The sequence below is a fragment of the Podarcis melisellensis genome, assembly GCF_964234715.1.
Source record: "Podarcis melisellensis genome assembly, chromosome: 16".
Lineage (NCBI taxonomy): Eukaryota > Metazoa > Chordata > Lepidosauria > Squamata > Lacertidae > Podarcis > Podarcis melisellensis.
In genome coordinates this window covers 16,307,349-16,322,357 of record NC_138533.1, presented here as the reverse complement: position 1 = coordinate 16,322,357, position 15,009 = coordinate 16,307,349, and the positions used below count along the sequence as shown (strand labels likewise).

General features: G+C 47.7%; 1 protein-coding gene across 6 annotated transcripts in view; it reads left to right on the top strand.

The window, feature by feature from the left end:
• Nucleotides 1-15,009, top strand: part of ARHGEF2 (Rho/Rac guanine nucleotide exchange factor 2) — a 96,956-nt gene that overhangs the window by 44,913 nt on the left and 37,034 nt on the right. The window contains exon 1 of one of the 6 annotated variants that reach the window (XM_081892996.1): nucleotides 1,908-2,253. The exons of the other annotated variants lie outside the window; for them this stretch is intronic. Coding sequence (XP_081749122.1) covers nucleotides 2,191-2,253 — 63 coding nt within the window. The 5' untranslated portion in view covers nucleotides 1,908-2,190. Of the gene's footprint in view, nucleotides 1-1,907; nucleotides 2,254-15,009 lie in introns of those variants that run through there. 6 annotated transcript variants of the gene reach the window in all.

The window sequence follows — 15,009 nt, the reverse complement described above, 5'->3', positions numbered from 1 at the left end:
TTGGCCCATTCCTACCTATTTTTCTTAATGGTGACATGGACCATTCATAATGTAAGAATATTATTCGCAACTGTGAGCAGGGCAGTGTGGTGGGGTAAGTGAAGACAAGCGACAACAGATAACAATAACGTTCACCGCTCCTGTTCAGGCGGCACAGAAAAAGCCCTTTGGTTCCTGAAATTCATTCTGATTGTGCAGATAAAATATAACTGATAGATTTCTACACAGGATGTGGCATTAATGTGTGAAAACAGTCAAGATCCAATGATCCCCAGGCATGCACCTAAGCAATTATGCGGTCTTCTACAATTTCCCCTTCCAACTGCAAGTTCTCAGGCTTCAGCAAATCCTGTTCAGGGGAGTGACCTGGAGGAAGAAGCAGTGTCCTTTGGATCCATCACCATGTTTTAAATAGGTCTCTAGTTAAATATTCAACATTATATTCACTCCCACCAGAGTTACTCCGCAAGAATAAAAGTTGGTGACATCTTTCTGCACAATATGTATCTGAATAAGTTCAAAGTAACTGAGCCAGTTGTTAAATCATTTCAAGTTAATGTCTGGATCAGAACTGAACAGGACAAGAGAGAAGAAATACTGCTAAACATTTAGGTTCAATTCCACATTAGGGTCGGGTCTCAACTATGCTGGTTTCAAAATGAAATCATACCACACACTTCAGTGAAAAACTTTTCTGCTGCTGCGCTGCTATGCGAATCAGCTGGCTCACAGCAGAAGAAGACTGCTCTTTTGCTGAAGTGCTATGGTGGGAGCCAGGTGACTCACATCCTAGCATGGCAGCAAAAAAGCACTGCTATGTGCCAGCTAACCAGATGGTGGATATGTCAGGTGCCACCAGGCGCACAGGTCACAAATGACCAATAGGTGCAAAATGCACCTAGTGCCTAGTGAGCTTCGATCCCTGGCAGGAGCAGGGACAGAAGGCTGAGTAGATGTGTATAGGATTGTGCTCTGATATCATAGGATGAAGCAATGACCACCAACCTGGCCAGCTTAAAAGGTGCAAAGATAATGCACCTTTCAAAATGCACAAGGCTACTAGTCATGATGGCTATATGCTTCTTCCACTATCAGTGGCAGTATGCTTTTCTGTAGGCTGCTTGCCGGGAATCACAAGCTGTTGTGCTCGGATCCTGTTTGTGGGCTTCCCACAGGGATATCTTGGCTGGCCACTGTGACAACAGGATGCTGGACTAGATGACCCTTTAGCCTTATCTGGAGCCCAGGCTCTTCTTGCATTCTTAATTGTTTGATTGATAAATTGTTACCCTATTGTGGCTATTATGTGCCTGTGACAAGTGTGTGGGAAAACCTTGTAGCACCGCACTGGGAATAGGGAAGGCCTCTTCAGTTGCTACTTTCAACCATAGCTGTCAACTTTCCCCTTTTCTTGCAAGGAATCCTATTCGGAATAAGAGAATTTCCCTTTTAAAAAAAGGGAAAAGTTGACAGCTATGCTTTCAACCCTTTCACACGGCTGACTGACATGAGGCATTGCGTCCAGTGCCTGAGATTCTTGGGAGGAGGTCCATCTCTCCCCCCCCCCCCGTCTCCGGAGGGCAAGGAGTCAGAACACTTGCAGGGTCTGTGCCACTTGAGTGATCCACATGTGGCTCCAGAGGTGGTGAGCATCCTGGGCAACAGGGTTTGAAAACCTGAGCGCATCGCATGGTCCTGGACACGGGGACCATCTGGCTCTGTACCACAGACCTCTGAGGACCCTCCTGCCGTTGCAGGCTGCTGTTCTTCAGGATCAGAGCTGCTGGCTGTGGTGCTCACATCTCTCTTGTTTGTTCCAAGCCACCAGCGAGTGTCCCCCCCTCCCCCTCCATCTCCTCTTTCAAGAGGGAGGAGGAGCGATGCAGTTTGAACAGCCCAGACAGAGTACAGTTTTGAGCGAGCTTAGCCAGTTAACTTCCTGCTCTGAGTTGGATGTGCCGAGCTGAGCAAGCCTGAAGCGTTGGTCCGTCTGCCTGCCTCTCTCCTTCTTTTTGTCCTCCGGGAGAGAGCCTCATCCATCCATTCATCCCTTGTGCTGGTCCTTTTTTGGTTCTGATTCCCCACCCTAACTCCCGTTGCTTTTCATGCCCAAAACGCCCCCAGCAATTCACCTAGCGGGAGACCCAGTCGGGGATTGATTGGGGGGTCGTTTGGCCTCAGTCTTGGATTATGTCTCGGATAGAGTCGTTGGCCAGATCGAGAAGTGATCGTGCGAAGGAGATCGCCTTGAAGGTTTGTCCCTGTTCTGCTCTTGAAGTTTGGGGGTGATGGAGGGACATTTCACATTGCCTTGTCTAGCATCTGTGTGCCTAGTGGGGGACTGGATGTGTTGGGGTGACCTTCTGGAAATAGGAGCGAAGGTTCTGGGGTGCCTTTGAAAGCAGCTAGACTATTGTGGCATGATGGGGTGGGGACACATTTGTGGGACAGGCATATGATCTTTTCAATGGAGAAGGCTTTAGAAATATTGGGGTGGGGGGCATGATCTTGGGACATGAGCAGCCTGCTCTTTGTAACCTCTTTTTGCCCTTAGAAGTGTCTCTGTACGTTGATGTTGTTGTTTCTTTTTTGGGAGGGGAAGCTTCCTGTCTCAGATTCAGAAGTTATTCTATGTTTTAAACATTCCCTTGAAATCGTTTGTTTGTTTGAGAGAAACAAAACACACATGTCCGACTCTTAATCTGATTTGGTTTGATTTGTAAAAGTTTCCAGGCTGTTGAGACTCAGTGGAATTAGCGACCCCCACAAGCTCAACCCTTGAACACATTTGCCTTTCACTGACTTGCAAATAAATATTCTCCCCAAGGATCTCAGCCAAAAGCCCAATATTCTCGATCTGCTTTCATGACCCTGCATGTACGTTTTGGCAAGCTTGTTTCGACTTGTGGCCCTGAAGGAAACCCTCAATTTTATTTTACTCTTTTAAAACAAAATGCACCCTCCCTCCCACACCCCGTTTTCCCCTCCCAGATCTCGCCTTGCCACATGTCCTATTATTCTTCAACGGGTGAGCAATCAAGTTTCTCTGTCGATGCCACATGAAAGGGGCACAGAACAGCTCTGCTGTGTGTCCCAGATATTTAGAAATTTCATTCCCAGACTTCTGAATGGGTATTTGCATCTCTCTCCTCCCCTGCCCTTGGGTCATTTTCATTGGGGATCCCCCCCCCCTTCCTCACCATTATTTTTCTTACATTGCTTAAACCTTCCTTCTGTGGTTTCCCCAGTTCTGATTCCTGCATCCAGGGAGCAAAAGTTGGACCATGTTTTCTAGCTGACTCTCACCTCTGCTTCTGTGCCTCCCTGGCTGCTCAGCATTTGCCTGGCTTTTGCTACTGTTCCTTTGTGTGTGGCAAGACAATGGGCTATTGGGGGGGGGTGCGCTTTTAACCCAACAAGGCCAGTTGGGAAAGGAGGGCTCTCTACACCAAAACCACGTGGTGATGGAGGTCCTCTAGCCCAAGATGGGTTCCACAAAAGGGCCACAGCACGTGCCATTCTCCAAGATGTCTCTGTTTAGCGCAGAACTCTTTTGAATTTTGCATACAGTATTGGACCTTGTGCTTCTGCTCAGGTTGCAAAACTGGTACCACAATTCAGAAACTTTGGCTAACTGGACCCCCGTTTCTGGGCAGGCTTTTAACACATTGTGGCTTGAGATCCCTTTTGCTTCGGGGTGCTGATGGTGTGGGCACCCCTGTTAGGTTGCCTTTTTCTTTGCTGAAATTGATCTACTTATGTCCGTCCATTTCCCTCCCACCCCCATGTCAAAACAAAATAAAATCAAGAGCTAATTCAAACTTGGGGAGAACGGAGGGAGGGAACTCTCTGCTTCTCTAGAAGAGAGCGACCTAACAGTGTGGATTCTTTTTAAAAAAATGTTCAAAAGTAAAGCCTTGGAGTAACCTTGTGAAATGAAACAGCCAAGAAAAGGGAACAGCCTCTGTTTATCTGCTTCCTCCCACCATTAACCCCTTCAGTTCCCCAGCATTAGGCAGAGAGAGGGTGGGGGGTGGGGACCTTTTATGCTCCAGCTGCCCTTATGGGGAGATTTATTTATTGGCCGTTGTGCGTGATGGAAGAATGTCTATAACAGGCACGGATTTTTGTAGCTATTTCAAAACAAAATATGAACCGCCGAGCTTAAAATAGCTGCTCCTTCTTAAAACTTCTATTTTCCTCCTCAGAGTTTTGTTTCCTTTTAAGCGAATGTTAACATGGCTTGAGGATAAACGGCCACAAATTAATGTGTTTAGTAAATATGGAGCACACCTAAATACTTGAGGCTGGTGTTAGTGGGTTGGTTAAAAATAAGCAGTGTATTTGCCAACAGGGGTGGGGGATAGAATCTTACAGTTGTAGACTTGAAAGGCACCCCAAGGGCCATCTTGTCTAACCCCTGCAATGCATGAAGTTACTTATACATCAGGATGATCCAAACCCATCCCTGTTAATTTTTAATTTATATTTACTTAACCTCGGGTTAAGTACATAATTTGTTCCAGAGGTCCGTTCTTAACCTGAAACTGTTCTTAACCTGAACCACAAATTCAGCTAATGAGGCCTCCTGCTGCTGCTGCGCCACCAGAGCACGATTTCTGTTCTCATCCTGAAGCAAAGTTCTTAACCTGAAGCACTATTTCTGGGTTAGTGGAGTCTGTAACCTGAAGCGTATGTAACCTGAAGCATATGTAACCCGAGGTACCACTGTATATGTATAGCTAATAGCACTTTTAACTTGCAAATGCACTACATTTGTTCTCACAAACACCCTGTGACATATTTCCATTTTACAGATGGGGGACCAAAGTTGAGAGGAAATGTGACTTGAGCAAGGCCACTTGAGCCCATAGCAGGAATAGAACTGAAACCTCAAAAACTTGCACTATTGCACAGCCACCCCAAGCCACAAATATTAGGGAGTAGGTCCTATTGAAGTCAGGGGGACATTCCTTCTGAGTAAACCTTTGTAGCAACATAGTACTCAAGGTCTTGCTGTGCATCTGCTTAGTTGTTAGCATATATCAAGTGTCAGGGAGTTCCACAGACAATGGAAGGAACAAATGCCATGGCAGATGTAGATTGAGCCCTATCTAAAGCTTTCAAATTACCCTAACACTGGAGTGAGCATCTTAAGAAATGTGAGAATCTCCCTCCTTGGAGCTGAGGATGTTTTAGGTAAAATACATCCTTTCTTGGGAGAGAGGGGGTTGGGATAGATGACTCATTGGTATACCTGCTAACTTTTTTGGTTCCACTAGGGGTTTTTTGCGGGGTGGGGGAGGAGAAGAGAGGGGTAAACTTTTTTGGGAGGGTCCTCTCCCGAAGAAGAGGGCTATGCTCTGTTCTCTGTTGTGCCCCTGTTGTTTGGCATGAGAAGGGGCAGGAGCACTCCTTTCAGTGCCAAGGCACAGCTGAGAACTGTGATGAAGCTACAGCGAGTGCCCCTGAGCATGTGCTGGGTTCCAGCCACAGCCTGCTCCTATTCATGTAGGTCAATGGTAAATTACCAGTTCAACATAGTCATTCAAAATTACCTTTCATTGTGGAAGGCCATGACTTCCACCCCAGCCCCTCTCATTTTACAAATATAAAGAGCAGTGACCTACTCCCTCCCTCTTCTCCTCCAACATCTTGTGAAACGAGGCGGCCTTGCATGATGCAATAGCTCTCAGTATCTCGAAAGCAAGCCCAGCAGCCTGGCTTCCGTCCCCGCCTGGTGGGAGGCTCCCGGGGCCCCAGCTGGTGCTGCGAGAATGGGGAGCGGGTGGGGAGAGGCAGAGGTTTCCGTCAGGCTGGCGAGGCGCCAGCCAGGCCCTCTGCAGTTGGCAGCTGTATTGGGCAGCACTGCCAACAAAGCCCCAAGTCCCTCTTGGGTGCCAAACGAGGCAGGCGATAATAAGGCAGATGTTCCAGTGGAAACTTGAGGTTTTGCAGGCAGGGTGGAAGAATAATCGCTCCCCATGCCCCCAAAGACGAGGGTTTTGAATATGCTATGTTAACCCGAGGAGTTAAAATCACCCTGTTCATGTGCCTCTCTCCATTACTCAGCATTTGATGACATGATGACACCCGTCTGAGTGTCTGTGAAACCAATTCTATGGGAAAGAGCAAGGGATTTGGGGTTGAGAGGCAGAAGGAATTCTTCCTGCCTGGTGTTTGTTCTACAACAAACTCGTTCACACATGCAAACAAACCTGCATATGTGAATGGGGCCTTGCAGTTTGAAAAGAGACAAAAGCCTACCTAAGGCAACCCACAAAGAAAACCACCCCACCCCCCACCCCCGTTTTGTCCTTAAGATTTCCCCCTGGAGGTAAGCTATTTTCTAGTGGAAAGGCAACTGAGGTGACTTGGCTTCATGAACTCAGGTCTCCCACATGTAATCCCAGTGTTTTTTTCAGTGGTGCTTAATTTCTAGAGGAAGAGGCTGGCGCTCAGTCCTGTATGGATGTTGCACTTCTTGACCTGGATGTGGTTGCCCATCTGGGAAGGCATTCTGCATATGCTCAGGAGCATGTTCAGTCATTACACAGTGGGAAACAGCACATTCTGCACATGCTCAGGGTCACTTCCTGTCTCTGTTGGGATAATAAAAATTAAAACAGCCCTGAGCATATGCAGAGTGCCTTTCTCTGCTTTTGCTGATCCCTGACATTGAAGGCAGGCCCCAGGCTGAGCATGTCTGCAAATTATGCCTTGCACATGGTCAGTACTCTCATTTTATGTGCTAATACAGGATTAAAAGCCTTGGTTTCATGGCAACATTCAAATATCTTTCCATCCTTCATGCCATGTCTTTCGCTCCACAAATACACACACAGTTTGCCGCAGACACTGCCTTCCGCACAATTTTTAAATTTAGCAGCAGAAAGAATTTTATCTGAATGTTATATTGGAGAAGGTGTAAGTTTGCCACTACCCTGTTACGTATTTGGTAGCCAAAATTAAACACACCTTTCTCATCAGAGGGAATAAAACCCCTGATGGTTAATCCTGTAGCAGGGAGCCCTGAATTTGCTGGGTGTGGGGGCTTTCTCTACAGAGTACTTAGCTGGATGAGTGATCCTGGCATTAACTCAAAACAAGTCCCATGTTGTCAGTCCTCTCTCCCTCTCCCCAATTATTTTGAGCTTCTCCAGGAATGAATGAGCCAGGCCTTTGGAATGCGGCCATCTCCCGAGGACCCCTCCCCAAACAGCTGCCATGTCCTTTAGTCAATAATAATCCACAAATTCATTATAGGCCCTGCAAATTCCGGCCTCTTTCCCCCATTGTTATTGTTTGTGGAGATCAGAGGAAGAGGGTACTCAGGCGCACTCAGGCGGGGTGAAGGGGGGAGTGGGGGGGGGACAGGGGAAGGGGAGCCGCCTTGCACCATCTCATTCCTGTGTTGAGATTGCCAGCAGCTGAATTGATCTGTCTGTCCTTTGTTCTCTTGGGATGTTGTGGAAGAAGTGGGTCTCTTTGTTTAGGGCAGTCTGCTAAGAGAGAGCCCTGGCGGATACCCTGGAGAGCTGCTGCCTGTCAGAGAAGACAATGCTGAGCTCGACAGACCTATGGCCTGACTCAGGATAAGGCATCTTTCTGTGTTTCTGTGAGCCAAACTGGTGCCTTCTGGATATGTGTCGGACTAGGAGGTGGGAGAGACCGGGGTTCAAAACCCCACTCAGCCATGAAACTCACCAGGTGACCTTGAGCCATTCACTGCTTCCTAGCTTAACCTGCCTCACAGAGTAGTTTTGAGGATAAAATGGGGTGGAGGAGAACTATGTATAGCACCCTGAGCTATTTGGAGGAAAGGTGGGATATAAATGGAAAAACTAAACTTCAACTCCCATCATCCTTAGCCAGCACAGCCATTTTATACTACAACACCCATCAGGACCAGCCAACATGATGGAAGTTGTAGTCCAGGTTATCTGGAGGACACCAGCTTAGCAAACATAGTGTCAGATAATGCTTGCTTGCTTGCTTGCTATATGTATGTATGTATGTATGTATGTATGTATGTATGTATGTATGTAATGCTTTGCCAACTTTTACTTTTTCTATAAATTCTTTTTTTCAAATATTGATCTTCCCTGCCCCTCATTCTGGTGACATTTGTTGCTTGGGTGGAACAGAGAAAGGGTCTAAGCAATTTAGAGATGAGAACGGCCAACGACCCATCAAGCCCAGAACTCTGTCTCTGGTGATTGGCAGAGGCAGCCAATCTGCATTTAGAGATTTGGGTAAGAGTTTTTCCTCTTAAGGCATGAAAATGACAGGGGGACCTGAGTTCTCTTATGCTTGGGTCCTGCTTGCGGGTTTCCCACAGGCATATTGTCCTGGACAAGATGGGCCATTGGCCTGATCCAGCAGGCTCTTCTTACATTCTTAATGGTGCTCAGGTCTTGTTTGCAGGCTCCCCTTTGGGGCATCTGGTTGGCCACTGTGAGAACAAGGTGCTGGACTAGATGAGCTAGTGGCCGGATCCAGCAGGTTCCTCTTAGGTTCTTATACTAAGAACTCTGCACACCTCAAAGGGGCAAAGAACCCAAAGGTTAACACAAGCACTACAACATTTTGCTACAGGGATGGGGAGCCGGGGACTCCTCAGGTGCTGTTGGACTCCATCTCCCATGATCCCTGGCCAGGGATTGGGAAGGATGCTGGGAGTTGCAGTCCAGCAGTATCCAGAGAGCCTTTAAGAGAGGGTGGTCTGAAAAAGGTCCCAGGTTCAATCCCTGGAGGCAGCATCTCTAGGTAGGGTTGGTAGAGAACCCTGCCTGAAATCCTGGAGAGCTGCTGCCAGCCAGTGTAGGTGATACTGAGCCAGATGGACCAGTGCTCCGACTCAGTATAAAGGAAGCTTCCTATGTTCCTATTTGTCTCCATGAGGCTGTAGCAGTGGCTTGTGGAGAACAGGTCAAACTCATTTCTCTCCCACTCAGCTGCTTTTACAGGAACACCAAACCTTCCACTTCATCCTTGCCTTTGAGGTTAGGAGATTTTATACCTAGATTCATGGCCAGGGTTTCCTACCCCACCCTACCCCAATATATATGTTCAGGCCAAAGGGCGAATCCTGAAAGAGCTGTGAACAGGAGTTCAAGCAGCGATATTTCCTTGGGATTAAATAAACTCTGAGAAAGAAGATTTCAAGTATCTGTATGTATAAATACACTTCAGATCAGTGCTCCACATGTCAGGTTCCAGGAGGCCTGAGGCTCTGTGGGTTGCTTGATCGAGAGGAGAAAACCTGTTTCCAGAGGAACCTGTAACCTCAATTTCACTTTCATTTCTTTGCTTGACCTGAGCCAATGATCTTCTTGCTTAAAACCCTCCTGGCTGCTTTTTCCCTTTGTATGAGGAAGAAGGAAGGCACCTGCTATAGCAAAGTATTTAAGGTATTTAAGCAGATGCTGTTGCTGCTGGAAACTGCAGGAGGGGAGAGGGCTCCTGCGCTTGGGTGCTGCTTGCGGGTTTCCCACAGTCTAGTCAGCCACTGTGAGAACCGATTCTAGACTAAGTGGGCTAATGGTCTGATTCGGCAGGGCTTTTCTTATGCTCCTATGTCCTACATTGCTGGGAATGCTGCCTTTCTAACTCTTGTGATTTATTTATTTTTTTAAAAAAAAGATGGGACAAAGCTTACATTGTCAGTGTTGAAAGTGAAGAAGATGAAAAAGGAAGGGAGAAACTGAGGCCAGGCTGAGGCCAGATGTGACTGGGAGGCAAACAGCCCTGTGTAGGTGTGGGTTTCACTTCCGTTAATCCTAAATCCTGTTCTCCCAGTGGCCAACCAGATGCCTGTAAGAAGCCCACATGCAGGATGTGAGCACAAGGAAACTCTGCAGAGCAACCTAAGAAGAGCCTCCTGGATGAAGCCAGTGGCCCATGTAGGTCAGCATCCTATTCTCACAGTGGCCAACCAGATGGCCCAGTGGGGAACCCCCAAGCAGGACTCAAACACAAGAGAACTCTCCCCTCCTGCAATTTCCAGCAACTGGTATTCAAATACATTTCTGCCTCTGACCGTGGAGGCAGAGCATGGCTACCGTGCCAAGTAGCCTTTGATAGCCTTCCCCTTCAGGAATTTGTCCAATCTTCTTTTAAAACCATCCAAGTTGGTGGCCATCACTGCCTCCTGTTCCATAGTTTTAACTGTGCACTACATGAAGAAGGGCTTTTCTTTACCTGTTCTGAATTTTCCAACATTCAGCTTCGTTGAGTGTCCACGAGTTCTCATTTTGGGACAGAGGGAACAAAAACTTTTCTCTATCAACTTTACCCACACCATGCCTTCCAGCTCCGCTTTCTATATCTACCTGGCTCAGTTCCCAACTAGTAGCTCAGACTGAAGCCAGAAACATTGAGCCGCTATTGTGTTCTGGAGCCCTTTCTCCTTTCTCCTCCCTGCTCCCGCCCCTCACTTGTAGATAGAGGAGGTTATAGCGAGAGGGAAGCAGAGTGGACCCTGGGCTCAGCTAAGGTCGATTGGAGACCAGCTATTTGCAAGGATTGCTGTTGCAAGGTTGGCACTGATGCTTTAGATTCAGAAAGAGGCTAGTCCTCTGTATGATGCTGCTGCTTTGGCTTCCTGCAGAGCATAGTAGGAGCACAGGACAGGGAGTAAACCTTAGAGCTGTGCTGATTTGTTTGTGTGTGCTCATGCAGCAGCGTGTGTGTTTTCTTAAATACATATTTGCTGCCGAATGGCTAGATGGTCAAGTGTTTTGTTTTAGAAAGGATTAGGGGAGACACATTTGCCCCTTCCCTCTCTGCTGGATCTTCCACCATTGCAATGAGACACTGTACGCCCCATGGAGCATGGAGCTTTCACTCTTGCTTTTGTTGACTTTGTAAATGTACACTGATAATGCTCCCTGGATAATAAAAGACCACCTACAGACAGCTATTGATTCCTACATGGAACCTCCATGTTCAGTGTATCCAAGGATACCAGATAGCAGGGACAAACAGCAAGGAGTGGCCATTCTCTCTCTCTCTCTCTCTCTCTCTCTCTCTCTCTCTCTCTCTCTCTCTCTCTGTGTGTGTGTGTGAGAGAGAGAGAGAGAGAGAGAGAGAGAGAGAGAGAGAGCAAGAGCTAGTTAGTTAGTTAGTTTAGGTCGGGCTGTGTGGCAAACAGTGCAACAGCTGTCTGGCTTGAAGGTAGCGGTGGCCACAACAAATTCAGGTAGCCACAGTTATCCCAATGGTGACCTGAAACTGCCTGAAATGCTTCTAATTCTGCTCGTTTCCAGGGTTAGCTTGGGTAGGTCTGTGTCAGATTGCCTGGGGATGGAAACGCAGGAGGGGGTTTGTGATCCTGCCTTTGGGCCAGAGGGTCGGCCTAGATGGCCTCTATCGCCCCCTTCACATTGCAGGAGCCCAGGACTGGCATCTCTAGGCCGAAATGCCAGATTTTTCCTCATAGGATGCTTTGTTAAAAGCTTTCAGGCTGTCAGCACCTGGTATAATTCCACTGTCCCTACCACCACCAAAACTCCTCCCTGGAATTGAATCTCTCTTGCCCAGCCATGCATGGGTGAATGTGGGGCATGTGACCTTTAACCCTCCCCTCCCCCCACCAAAGCTAGAGCATTTATCCTCCGGGGGCTTCCCTTCTCCCCCATTACCCCCCCCCCCCAAGACTTTGATTTATGTAAAGCCTTTGTGAGTTACTGTTTCTAATTGTCCTTTAAAAAAAAAAAAGGCAAGGCTTCTCACTACCTTTTATGACTTGATAAGCATTCTAGAAAGCAGCCAAGGAGCCATGGTCCCTGCCCCAGGGAGCTCCCATGCTCTGTTAGAGTGGAGGAGGGGAGAAGAGGAAGAGGCAGAGAGAAGGAAGGGGACAGCCAGATCGGCCCCCTCCCTCCACGTATCCAAAACACCGGCCTCTGCCTCTTCTGTCCCAGGTTGTGGGGCTGCATGATACCAATATATAGCACCATAAACACTGAATGCTTCTGGTCAGGGTGCCCCACATTTAGAACCTCTTAAGCTTTTAGGACTGTTATTCAGGCAGCTCAGAAATTGCTGCCCACAATTCATGTGTCTCTGTGGTAACATCTCAAGTGCCCGTGTTCTCGGGCGCTCTTGTCGCAGCCATTCCTAGCTACTCAATCTTCCCTTTGCCCCCACCCATGATTTAGATCAGGAGGGATAGTCAGTGCTCTTGAATATTAGTTGTAGGAAACTGCAGGAGGGGAGAGTGCTCTGGTGCTCAGATAGTTCTGTATTCAACAAGCCAGCAATATAGAGGCTGCCTACTCATTGGTACTTGGGGCGTTGGTCCATCTAGCTCGATATTGTCTACACTGACTGACAGTAGCTCTCCAGGGTATCAGGCAGGAGTCTCCTCCAGTCCCAGGGTTTAGGAGAGGCAGGAAAGCGGGTACAAATTACCAGGCCCAGTGGTCCAGAAGGGGTCGCGGGGCCCAACTCTCTTGCATATGTTTCATGAAATTCTTAACAAAACCTATGTACTATGTTCAGTGCATGTACAATTCTGAATAATGGCTTGGGAACTTGTGTCACGAACTGAGCATTTCTGAGTATTTCCAACTCTCTGCGAACTTTTGCTCCTGCTCTTTGACAGTATAATGGTGCAGTCTCATTTTATGATGCGCAGTCTCATTTGTGTGTTTTCATAAGCAAACACCGTGCGAACACAACAAAGTTGTTTTTTAACGTTTAAGTGTATGGATAGTTCAGTAATGATTGTGTGGGTGCTTATGTTACTGATATTAGTCATTAGAACCATAATATTCTCAACAGGTATTATTATTATTTATTAAAATGAGATCATGCATTTATTTTATATCCCGTGTAAATATGTTTAGCTCGTCTGCCCATGCTGGGGGGCCCCTTCCATTTTTCACCAGGACCCAAACCCATTCTCCACAGCACCATCCAGCCCTACCTGAAAGTGCCAGTAGGGTTTGAAGCTGAGACCTCCTGCATACAGTAGTAGAAGCTGTACCACTGAGCTACAGCTTTTCCCTTTGAAGCCCCTAACCTAGGACCCATGATTTTCATAATACAGTACTCATTTTGGCAATTATGCCAATGCTGATGGGCTTGCCAAGACTCCTGACTATTTCAAAATGATCCAGAGTGGGGGGAAAGGTTGAGAACCACTGATGTAGCCTGTTGCTGCACTGAGATCAGGCTGATGGTGCTTGTGCTTTCAGCCTAGATATTTTCCAGCTGTTGAGATGGGTGGGGGCTTAATTTGAGCCCTGGCACCTACTTCCCACCCCCACCCCCCAGTTGATTCTTCTCCATCAGCTCAGAGAGCCTCAGTATTCTTAAAAAGAAAGAAAAAAGTGGGTCACATCTTCAGCAGGCTTTATCCGAGGCTCTACAGCTTTGCACCCATTAAATCTAGATTTGTAAACCGGGCACAATGCCAGCCAACCAGCCTATCCCCCCTTCCCCCACAAACCAAGCAAAGTTCTGGGGATGGGGGGAACAGATTAGACAGCCCCTGCCTCTTTTCCTAGCTCCTTTCCTTCTGGCTAGACCAGCTAAGAGGAGAGGAAGTTGGGATGGACACGAACTGAGAATCTGGCTGTTCTCATTCAACCCACAGCTGCTCAATTGTCTGCAAAAACTGAAAGCCGCCAGTGCTCAGGCTCTGCTTTGGGGCAAAAAGTACCGATTGAGGAGACATTATGAAATAGTTTTGGGTAGCCTTTGCCAGCATGGTGCCTTCCAGATGTTTTGGGCTGGATGGGGCTGATGAGTGCACTAAATTAGCGAAGACTGATTTAGGGCTTGGTCTGCACCAAGACAGGGCAGTGAAAGAGACGTTTTTGCTGCTCAAAGTAACCACATGCTGCTATCCTCTGCAAGGGCAGTGCTGGGGGTCCTAGACTGCAAGCCTGTGTGACTGGTGACGTTGAACTAGTGGCAGAAAGGAATCACTGGTAGAAAGGCGTTTGAAACTGCTCTTTCCCCAGAAAAGGTCTGTGAAACTCAAAGGTATGCATGCTCTTATTTGTTTGCTTATTGCATTCATATCCCATCTCCCCCCACAGGGAGTTCAAGGTGGCAGGCACATGGTTCTCCTCCTCCTCATTTCATCTGCACGACAACCCTGTGAGGTAGACTAGGCTGAGAGACATTGACTAGTCCAAGGTACATGGCCCAGTGGAGATTCGAACCCTGGTCTTCTAGGTTCTGGTCCTACACACTAACAACTACACTTCAGTCAAAGATGTCCTTTTCCACCCCATGTGTGCTCCTTTGTATCATCCACCCTGTGGGACCAACAAGGCAGCAACTCTGTGCCTTGCCAGCCCTGCTTTAGCAATATTCACCACAATCCTGAAATCTCAGCTCTTTCCTTGAGGCAGTGGGCAGAACAGGGTGGAGTGCTGGACAAGGACTAGCACATCTTCTCTTGCCTTGAGAGGTACCCAAGTGCTGCAAGGAAATCCATCCCCATGGCTCAGTGGGGTTAACGCTTAAGAAGCTTCCAGCTGCTTGGCCCCATTTAAAGCAGATTATACAAAATCAGAGTGGGCTTGGTTTGTGGGGAGGGGAGAGAAAGGGGGGGGGAAAGGGTGCTTCTCACTTGGATACCCAAATTTTTCAGTTTGCCTAAAAGTATATATTTCTACTGCCTGTATCATAATGGGAGTTTCCCCCCTTAAGGTCAGGGGTGGCTAATTGTCTGTTGGGATGGGGCTAACCCAGCCCCTACTCCACTCCCAAGCAGGTTTTTCTGATCTCTCACCATTCCATCCATTTTGGCTGGGGTAGCAGTATTGAAGAAGAAAAATTAAAGTAGACACAGCACTGGGATGGGTGAAGCTCCCTCTCCATTTCATATTGATCATTTGATGAGCTGAGAGGCAGTGATAAACCCCCTCCTGCATACATTCACTGAGGGGGGATGGCTGTGGGTCTCTGTGACAGTATGGGCTCCCTGCCTGGAGCACTTTGTATTAGAACTCCTGGATGAGGGGGGCAAGAAACTCTAGACTACCT